General features: G+C 32.2%; 1 protein-coding gene across 1 annotated transcript in view; it reads right to left on the reverse strand.

The window, feature by feature from the left end:
- SEMA3E (sema domain, immunoglobulin domain (Ig), short basic domain, secreted, (semaphorin) 3E) overlaps positions 1-11,724 on the reverse strand; it is a gene marked incomplete at its 3' end in the record, with an annotated part of 299,672 nt that overhangs the window by 40,224 nt on the left and 247,724 nt on the right. The window contains exon 5 of the mRNA XM_012650119.1: positions 7,686-7,779. Coding sequence (XP_012505573.1) covers positions 7,686-7,779 — 94 coding nt within the window. The remainder of the gene's footprint in view (positions 1-7,685; positions 7,780-11,724) is intronic.

Raw genomic sequence — 11,724 nt, forward strand, 5'->3', positions numbered from 1 at the left:
TTAAAAGATAAGGAATGCAAAATAGTTTTCTTCTATTCACAAAGCCTGTTGAGGATGCTTAAAAACCATATAATAATAGGATAGAAATAAATAAAATCCAGGTATCCACAGAGGAATTTACTTTTAAACTACATACATTATATGAGAGAGAGAGGGAAAAACAAATGTGGCAGAATGTTAATTTGTTAATCAAGGTAAATGGTACACAGGTGTTAATTTTACTCTTTCAACTTTTCTTTATATTTGAAAATTTTCAAGGTAACAAAAATTTTCAAAGACTTTTTTTAGTTCATCCCATATATTCAGAGGTGTGATGAGGAAAATAACTGGGAAAAAAAGGATGCTTTAAATCTGAAGTTAAGAACATTAATAATTTGGTAGAGAAAACTTATAACTCTTAGGCACGTCATGTTCTTTGGTAATTCAAGAGGAAAAGAGCAACATAACTTATATCAAAGTCAATCAGTGCTGTCTTCACCAGAAATTTCATATCTAAATATGGAGAAAGCATTTTGAGACAAAGTACATACAGTGGTTGAGGATGTGAACTGTCACTGGAATTTAGCCTGCGCCACTGGAACAGGGATAAAGCTAGTCATTAAAAGTACTTGAGAATCATCAACTGTATGGCATAAATGATCAAGTTGACCCTTAAAAAAAGTGACTGCTAACACAAGTGAAGATTGTTCTGAAATATTTTTGTTTTTAATTATCGTTGAATTGTTTGTCACATCAAATATACAAACCATCTTGTAAAATTGTTGTAAACATAACTTTTTTTTAAATTGGGGTGAGATGAAGGTTTAATGAATAATTGGTTTAAATACTAGATTTCTTAAAAATCATGACAGTTTTCTATTAAGTTAATATTCGATTTAATTTCATTTCTTAAAATATTTTAGAAATTTGATAACTGAAAATATTATGGGAATCTAATCTAACATAATATTTATATTAGTACGTATCAATTTTACTGCATTTATCCCAATTTGGAATATTGTGTTAAAGTGATTTTATCATTGCTGTAAAATTAGCAAAACAGTACCCCTTGGAGCCACTAGATGGCAATGCTATGATACCAAACAATACCATATCCAGAGCAGGTTATCTGTACAAAAGAAATGCTATATTTCCAATTTTACTCAATTTCCCATTTTGTACTCGGATAAAAAAAAAATAGCTTGTGAGCAATTCAAATAACACATTATGAACTGTACGACTTAAACTTCAAAGAAGCTAGACAGGTGCTAAAAACCATAAGCTATGTAAACTGAACCAAATATCTGTGTTGAAAACATTGGCTTTTTATCAGAAGGGAAAGATTTTCATTTTATATCTTATTATCAAAGTAAAGAAGAAAAACTTCATAGTAATTGATAATAACTATGTTTGACAAAATACTTTTCTAAGAAAAATAGGAAAAAACACAGTAATGAAAAACAATAAATTAGAATAAAGCTTTAGGTACAAATATCACCTAATAGTACTTAAATAAGCAAAAATACTGAGCATCATTATAATTATTGGTATTTATAGTAATATAGTCTCTAATTGAAAATTTACTTTAAAATTATAAATATTTAGTATCAGAGGAAATTTGTGAATCAATATTTTGGTGTTTTATACAGTACAAAAGTAACATAAATCATATTTTCATGGTTTAAAAAATTTCTTATAAAGAGTAAAATGTTTTAGGGTTTCAATGTCAAGAGCAGAACTACCCAAAGATTTAGTTTTCTATGTCTATGAAGATATATTTAACAAAGGTGTTACCTTAACCATAAATTTAATTGGTATTTAATCTATTTTTATATTCTGAATATAAATAACCAACTGTTATGTTATATATTTTTTATTGTTACAGCACTGACTTATGATAAGTGATGTTATGTTAATTTTAGATGGTCAAATATGGTTATAGTTAAAAAGTAAAACACATTTGCAAGGCATTTTGACAGGTGAGAGTGTAACTTCTTGTCATGCTCAACAAGAGTCTCTATGTCCAGAAAAAAAGAATAGTAGAAATAGTTCTGCTGTGAAAATCTGCCACAGTCCCTAGCTCGAAAACTGTCCTCTGACCATGGTAAAACCATTCAACATCTCATGGTCTTAGTTATCTGTGGAATCAAATGGACTTCTGAGAGATTCTTTGCACCTGCCAAACTTTTATATTTTCTCCGCTGCTCTTTTGCCTACAATTCCACATCTCCCTTCTGACTTCACTTTCTATTTACCTGGCTATTGCCCACTTTATCAATGAAGGCTTCCCTGACCAAACTTTTGTTAGTTTAATGGCTCCTAGTACCACCATAGCCCCCACATCGATTTCTATCATACTGCTCATCCTACTATATTTTAATTGACTCCTTATGTGTTTGACATTATGACTTATTAATGTGTAGAGTACAGAAATGCTCAATATCTGTTGAATCAATGAATGGCTTTATGAATTAATAATTGAAAATATCTAAAGTTCATTTCAGGTGTTTAAGATAAGCTATGAAATGCAATAAACATTTAGGGTAAGAGATTCTGATTTTTCAAAACTGCTTCAGGGAGAAAATGTCAAAAGAAAATAAAGCTATTAGGAACTTATATGAATTATAGAGATCTTTGAATTTTTGTTCCATAAGGACCTTATTAATTTTAATTAATATTTTTTCTATTTTTTCCCTAGAATTTGTCCCCAATAGTTTCAGCCCAAAGGACACTATTGTGATTAAAAGACTATGGCTACACTAAACTGTTTATAAGAAAGAAAATAAGATAATCATTTAACCCTTGGCAATATACAAAAACAAATTCTTTATAATAATTTTAAGCTTAAATGTGTAATTAAAATACATGTCTATATAATTCCTTTTTTACAATACAAACTGTAGTTGAGATTTTAATTAAACATATTACATTGCCTTAATATTGTATGGAACTTACCAAGAGTTTTGTTCATGGACTATATATTATGAGTTTTTATTTACCATGTTGGACCTCTCAGTTTTAATTGTCTAGTAAGAAATTTCACAGTAGGTTTTCATGATCACCTTAAGTTGTACTCAAGCATTTTTCTTGTTTATGTTATAAATGTACGTTTTACAAATCTAAATAATGTGAAACACGTTTGTTTCATGGAACAGCATATGGCTAAAGTCTTTTAATCACAATTTTGCAGAATGACTATTCTAGACATGCATAGCTGGAAAGAGAAAGAAAATGCACTTATGAGGATGAGAACCATCCGTATATTCCAACATCCTAGTTCACATCATATTCTGCTTGGGATGCTGAAAGAAACCAGGAAAAACAAGTGACTTTCTTAGGTATTTAGTTGTTGTGTTTGGACTTTTGGTTTGATTTTGTTTTGCCAGATAATTAGCATTTGTTATCAATGTTAAGAAGGTGGTTTTTGAGATACGAAGGAAAAACAAAAATGTTTTCAATCTGTTTATTTGTATTTGCCAGCACTCATGGCTGCAAACCAGTGACATTGATACCATCATAGTTAAACCAGATTCTTAAAGGAGAGAATATAAGTGGAGAATTAAAGAGTAGATATTTTTTACTCTTTTTTTTTTTCATTTGTGAGGACACCATAAGCAAAGTATTCAAATAGCTCTCTAGAGACTAACACTTGTGGCCAGACACTACAGAGAGCATGTGGATAATGGGCATTCAGCCAATTGTAAGAGAGCAGCAATCTTGGATGAGAAATTATAGATATTTTTTAGGGACTGGAACATGGTAAGGGAATAACTTGAAGTCTACGTTTCTATACAGTTGGGATGAATTCACAAAACAAATGAGCACTTTCACTTGTCATATGTGCAGAAGTTACAATTATAAAGACACATATTCTACCTTTATTCAGATTTTTTCATTTACTTTTATAATAAATAATCTTAATGCCTGTTGTATTCCCTGAATATAAATATAATTAAAAAACATTTATTAAAAATGCTTTAATGTTATTAAGAACGTGAAATAATCACAAATTTTCCTTGTGTGTATTTCAATCAATACTGACCTTTAATTTACAGAATTTGTAATGAGGATATGTATTCACAAAGGTCTTATTTTTATGAAAAAGTTCAGGAAGAAGATTTTGGTGACTGTAAACTTTGTAGTTTTATTTGCTAAAAAAAGTAAGAGGACAAAAAAGTAGAAAGAAAATTTCATTAACTGTAAAATATCTTATTAGTGGTTATTTGATGACACAAAATTTAGTAACTCTTTAACTTCAAAAATATCCCTAAATATATCCCAACAAAAAAGTTAACACTTTCAAAGCAAAGTGTCAAAGGGTACATTACAAATCAGAGTGATTTTCCCCCAAATACTAGCACAGTGCATCTTAGCATGCCTTAGGCATTTCAGGCATGGTAGAATTAAATTATATGTGGAACTGGTAACACAACTATAGGTCAGAATAAAGTGCAAAAAAAAAAAAAAAGGCAATAGGATTGAAAGGACAAAGTACAAGGGATCCTAAAGTTACTGAAGGTATTTTCAGTTTAATGAGAATATTGCAATATTACATCAAACATAATGAGACAACCGAAATATTTTCTTTCTGGCCAAAATGACATATGATATAAAGAAAATATTCCCTGGATTTTAATTTGGGCTGTCATTAAGCTTAATAATTTAGTGGCAAAATAAGTACTAAGTAGCTTTGGATGATCTGAAAGACAATAGACAAATGATGAAGCAATTCATTCTACTGAAAAATTCATTGTTTTGACAAAGTATTTTTAAAACCAGATTGTAATGCCTTGTATTCTTCAGACAGTTAATTAACCACTTATTTATTTTAAGAGAAGGTCTTGCTCTGTCACCTGGGCTAGAGCGCTGTAGTGGCATCATCATAGCTCAATGCGGCCTCAAACTCCCCCTGCTTCAGCATCCCAAGTAGCTGGGGCTACAGAGCCACATCATCACCATGCTTGGCTAATTTTTCTATCTTTTATAGAGATGGGGTCCTGCTATGTTGGTCAGGCTGGTCTTGAACTCCTGGTCTCAAGTGATCCTTCTGCCTAGGCCTCCCAATGTGCTAGGATTACAGGTGTGAGCCACTGTGCCCCACTACTTATACCACTTTAAATCCCGTATTAGTAATCACACTGGGGGAAAACTTGGCTAAACATGAAGAAATATTTCCCTTGAGGCATGAACTTGTGTGCTACCAAGATAAATTATGTTACTACAAAGTGGCATTTCAGAATAAACCTAAGGTACTTTGGGATGAAAGTGAGTGGATATGATTTCATTTTTATTGGTTTCTGAACAAGCTCCTTATTGAGCTTGTTTTACTCTTTAAATCCTTTTTCACATTGAATCATTATATGTTATCAACTTTTTTTCAAATTAGATTATAAAGTTAATAAAAATACCTAATATTCAATTTTTCAATAGTCTTTTATTCCATGTGCTCTTAAGTCAACTGAATTTAAGTTAACCGAATTAAAATTGTATCTAAAGTTAGGAAATTCTCTGATTTATAAGTTCTGTTTTTCCTTTGAGGCCTGTAGTTTTGAGTATTGCTACCAACTTCAGTGTTTTATCATTAAATCTGTCTTCATGTGAACAGGCATTAAACATGTGTGACATGATTAACATGATTAACAAAGAGGAGCAGTGGTCTAAAGATAGCCATCTTTCCTGGAGTCTCATCTTAACCCATCAGCACAGAACATGTGTGGTCACAAAATAACTCATTAATACATTCTTTCTGTGTCAGAGTAAGCTTCACCCAGCTTGCCAAATTCCAACTCAGGTAGCTCCATTTTTCCAGCCCACATTCCTGCTGCTATTTCAATTGGGTGAATTATTTTCACTTCCCTTCTTTTAAAGAGTTTCTGGCTCATATAGGTTATCGAGTTTCCATCCAGTGGCTGCGGCATTTCCACAGTGAGTGAATGATCTCTCCAAGGTACTTTGGGATGAAAGTGAGTGGCTAAATGTGAAGAATTATATTTCTATTTCTCCTCTTTGGGGGGATTATTCTACAACTTTTGTGTTTAGCTTGGAGGGCTCTTTTGATTTGATTTCTCTTCTGAATAAGCGAAACAGCCACCCAGATGGCAAGCACTTCACATTTCAGCAGAGTGTAATTTGATTTGGAAGTTCAATGAAACTCACTTGGAAATGTCTCTCCAGTAATATTTCCCCTCTTAAAAGTTTCAGTTTTAAATTCCTGGCTTCATGCATAAACAAGCTCCAGGGAAGCAGAGCACTGAATGTCAGGGTGGCTATAGAAATTATTTTTAACCATTTAAATGAAAATAATATCCCTAGGATTTCACTATAGAGGCTTTGTACATTGTGTAATTTTCACCTTCCAATTTACTTTATATTCTTATGAAAAATAGTCTGAAATTTATTTTTTGTTTAAGAACCTCAATGAGTACTTTATTCAGTATTTATGGGAAGTCTATTCTGTTTAAGATATGATATGGTAAAAGAAAAAGTCTTTTTCTCAGACCTATTAAAATCTTAAATATATGATGTTACCATCATCACTAAAGACTTTATAAAAAGATTGTATGAGTCTAACAAATGTATGAATTTTAATTCATATTTTGTCAATTTCCTTGGAATTTCTAGCATTTATGGATCTGACATTCATCAAAAGTGTCATTCCTAGGGTTTTGATTTCTACTAACTTAAGTCAACTCTAAATCAAACATAAAATATTTTAATCTTCAGTTGGAAGTTTTAAGAGTTTAGAATATGAAGTCTCTATATCTTTTTATATTTTCTCATTTTCCTCAAAGATGAGAAATAATGCTTATAGCATATATAACTCTAAACGTTGTAAATGTAATAGAACCTTGCACATTTCTACCATACCTATATCAGACCCTCTTAACACTGAGGAAATAGCATCATTCCTATTAGCACCTATGTTAGGTGTCAGAGATTGCTTTCTTCAATTTTATACTTAGGAACTCATCCATCTGTCTGTCTGTACCATCACAATGCTAGAATGCTTTGACAAGTGCGCCATTTTCAACCCCAAATGGTATAAAAGACAAAGTACTTTGTTGTGTCTTTAAGTGAGGTTCTTAGGTAACTCATATAATTAAATTTAATCAAATTGAAATCTAGATTACACATTGTCAATGTATTCCATTATTTCAACACATACATTTAGTGATAGTTTGAGCTAGTTAACCTCTATAATTTACATTCTAGATTAGCAAAAATTTAAATAAATTTGATAGTCTCAACCTCAGTTGAGTTGCCTTTCTGCTAAATTCTACTGATAACAGAGAAAGGTACGAAAAAGAATATTGAAATTTCCCTAAAGTTAAAATGTAATTGAAACATAAAGAATTCACATATGTTAAAATAGTTTAGTTCTCTAGCAAAATTTTTATAAAGTCTTCATATAACTGCATTTCGTAAGCAGTAAATAGCACCATACAAAATTTCTTATACCAGTTATTAAGTGACAATTTGTTTTTTCAGAATGAGACACACATACTTCATAGCAGCTGCACTTGTTTTAGAGTCTAATTGTTAAAGTTAGCATGGTTTGAAATTGAATATCATTGCTTCCAGCACCAGTAAATAGATATGACAAGACAGAGAATATAAAGAAATACTGAAAGAATGTAACTGAAGTTGAGAAATAGATCTCAAAATCATTATGACTACCACCTGATGTCTGCGGCCACGATAATTACCAATTAAAGTGGAGATGAAGGAGGAGCTGGGGTCAAAAGGACATCTGCCCCTTCCTCTCTCAGATCTGTGTGACTCCAGGTGAAACAGAGGATCCTTGAAAGAAAACCAGAAGAGCTATTGTGAATGTGCCAACTTTAATAATAACTTAATTGCTCAGATAAAACACATTAAACTGATTATTTACAAAACACATATTTTCAAAAGGGCACCAGTAACATCAATTTATTTGGAAACAAACTGGGTTTTATAAATAATCATATGGGTTTTGCAGATCCATCTGAGTTCTCTCACTCTCAAAAAGTATGTAGGTAATGAAATGAAAGAAATTTGCAGTTTTTATCATTTGATCAGAGTATTATTCTGAGATGTGTCAGTTAAATATTCCAAAGGAATTGAAATTTGCTGGAAAAAGGTTACTAAAAAGGTGATTCAATGATAAAAACAGAATTGGGATTTGATTTTAGAAATGCCATTATTGATTTTTTTTTTGAATAATTTGGAATAGAATATTTACTTTCAATAATTTGGAATATTTTCAATCATTTTAATTCTTTGTCACATATTCTTTTTATAAGCATCCAAGGTTGAATAATTTAGAGAATGATTAATGCATAATCACTGCAATATCCATCCTGATGCTGCCCTTTCAAAATTTTTCCAATAAATGCTGAGTTCACCCAACCACTATTTCCCTCCTGTCTTATTCCTGTATGTGAAACACAGCCTGGAGAACAAATGTGGCCTCCTGACCCACAGGTGTCACTAAACTGATATTTAAGCCAAAAAAGTTTTACCCATGTAGCTACTATACACAAATTAGAAGAATGCATGAATGAGAGATGTTTGTGTTCACTTCCCACAGATAATTTGCAATGATATGAGAAAAACAGTTTGTACAAATGAAAAAGAATTACAGGTCTGCCCAGCTAACATTTTTGCTGAAGGAGTTTCACCTAAATTTGCAAAACAGACCCACAGCATTATATAGAGGAGGAAGTGACTAAGTGTATGAATGTAATACCTGTTTTCCCCCTTAGTCAGTGCTACTTTGTAAAATATAGACCGTAGATAGGGTATGCATAGTATACCTTATTTGTTCTATTATAGTCAAATGTCAGGGTCACACAAAGCTGATAGAGAGATACTGAGCTGCCGTCTTAAATCCAGATTTTTGATAGTTTAACTCAAGTTTTGATCTCTCTCTATTGACCGATGAGATCATTTTATCTAATGGATATAATTAGACCCCTTAAACACTAAAATTGAAACTGTAAGAGAAAAACAAGCACATTGCTTATTTATTCAAGGAAGTGTAAAACATTCATTTAAATTTCAATGGTCCAGTGGGTGAAACAAATAGAAAATGAAAACTGAAAGAATTCTAAGATCAAGAGAATCCCAGAGTTGGCAGAACTGTGGAATTAGATGAAGGAAATGAAGGCACAATTTCTTAGAAAAGTCACAGGTTTCCATAAGTAGAAACCATAATCTAGGCTCCTGAGGCTATCGTTGACTTATGAATTTCAGTTTATGTGTGTGATACCAAGTATCTGACATATCAGTGTGTTCAACTTTCAACAAAAGTTGATTGAGTCAACAGGAAACTGTATTTGCCAAGAAACCTGTAATCCTAACATTTTGGAAACAATTAAGTAGAAACCAGAATCATCCTGAATTTTTTAGCTGTGTATGAGCAAAATTCTGTGCAATATGTAAATCTATGTAAGCCCATGAAAGGACCTACTCTTTCATAAAACCTCAAATTTGACACTGAGAATACGTGAGCCTTGAATATTGAATACGCATGTATTCTCAGAGATCTGTGCCTCAGGTCAAAACCCAGATGTACCTTGACTGAAACCTTCTCACTTTTCTCCAGAAGATCTCAAATACCTATTTCACATTTATTTGATTAATGTCTAAAACTAGGTCAACAAGTAATAATTTTAAAATAATAAACAAATGAAATTAAACTTTTCTGGTCTGCATTTGCATCACTGTTAAAAATTCACATTTTGAATACCTTGAAAATAGACATATCTATCATTTTAATTTTAAAAACATGTGTTCTGTAGTTTCTCATTTTTCAGCCAACTAATGATTTTTTTAAAGATAAACTATCAGAGCATCCCTGCTTTAGATAAGTACCATTCTCTTTGTGTATAAAGAGAAGAAATGTCCAAATCTTTAGAGGATACATTCATTTCATCCACACAGGGCAACAAATGGTCAATAATACTTTAGGAGTCAAATAATACAAAAATGGTAGACAATGGCAAATTAGATTGTTGATTGTGATATTTAAGTTTGAAGCCTATTGTATTATGTATTTTGAAGACTATAATATTTGTAACAAAAATAATAGAGTTGCTTTGAACACATGAAAGTTCTGTAATTCCCCTGTCTCATCACTCTGCACCAGTATTCTTTGACCCTGTCCCCAAACTTGGCTGGTTGTTCGATGAACATTTAAATGACCTCATTACGATGTTACATATCACAGAAAGCTCCATACATCTTTTAATCAGAACAAGACATGTCTTTCCACAGGAGTGTAATATAGGTGCTGTCAACATTCCTTATTTGAATAATGGTATAAAAACGGCAACATTATATCTTTGCTTTTTACTTTATTTTTGAGTTATTTAATTAAATGAAGTTGTAACAATAATATGTTGGCCAGTTTTTATAGCATGGGATATTATGACATTTTTACTAAAGTAACATTTGATAGGAAATGCTAGTAAAGGGCTGACATTTTTCATGAGTAACTTGAAATTCCAAGAATAGCTATAATCACCTACAACTTCACCTTAGTTATTATTTTGAGCCCAGCCTCAGTTCTCGATACAACTAACAGCTTCATTACAACTATTCAGTTGCCTGTGACAATTGTGAGTGGCCTCAATAAGTTTCATTTAAGCACATGTGCAATCATATCCTTAAAGCATATTTAGTTGACAACTTGGAGCAGCTAAACAAAAGTTAATAGTACAATATGAACTTAAAGTTATCTTTCACTCACTAAACCAATGCTTTATGATATTGTTTAAAAAAACTGTCTATGAAACAGGCAAACCCTTCCTAGGTTTGACTGGCCTTAATCATAAACATACTAAAAAAATCTCATTTCTAACCCATCATTCTTTGTTGATGACAAGTATAACGTTGAAAGGATCATTGCATGAACAATAGGATCATTTCTATTGGAGATCATACGAATACTAAAAACCACATTTCTGGTCTAATTTTGCTGCTCCTCTCAAACCTTTCGACCATGTCTTCCGAAATCTTTTCACAGCAAATAAATCCCTAACATCACACTCAATCTGCAACCTGCTTCTAAAACCTCTTTGCCTTAATTGAGTCCTAATTTCCTTAGTAGGCAGAAAAATGGAGCCTCAAAGATGTCCTTGTCATCATTCCTATAACCTGTAAATATATTACCTTGCGTGGCAAAGGGACTTTGCAGACGTGATCAAGTTAAGGACCTTGAGGTGGGAAGACAACCCCGATTTATCCAGCTTGGCTCAATACAATCACATGGGTTCTTAAAAGGGACAGGATGTGATGATGAAAGCAGAGAACCAACCAGAGTGACGCAGTGTGAGGAAAATGAGATCCTGCGAATGCTTGCTTTGAATATAGAGAGATGGGTCCACAGCAAAGGAATGTGGGTGGTCTCTAGAATCTTGAAAAAACAAGGAAATAGATTCTCCCCCTATAGGCTCCTGAAAAAATGCAGTGCTGTTGACATATCAATTTTAGCCCAATGAGACTCATTTTGGACTTTCTACCTACAAAACTATGAGATAAAAATTATGTTGTTTTAAGCCACTATGTTGTAATTTATTACAGCAGCCATAGAAAACTAATACAGCAATGAGTATATTGGTTCCTGCCTAAGTCCTTTTGTCCTTCCAAATGATAGCTCCCTTTATTCCCCATATTCTCTGATCCAGGAGACACTATTTCCCCCTACTCCCATGCAAATTCCAGACTGTAATACCATAACCCATTCTTTTTTTTTTTTTTTTT

The sequence above is a fragment of the Propithecus coquereli genome, unplaced genomic scaffold (assembly GCF_000956105.1).
Source record: "Propithecus coquereli isolate 6110/MARCELLA unplaced genomic scaffold, Pcoq_1.0 Scaffold312, whole genome shotgun sequence".
Classification (NCBI taxonomy): domain Eukaryota; kingdom Metazoa; phylum Chordata; class Mammalia; order Primates; family Indriidae; genus Propithecus; species Propithecus coquereli.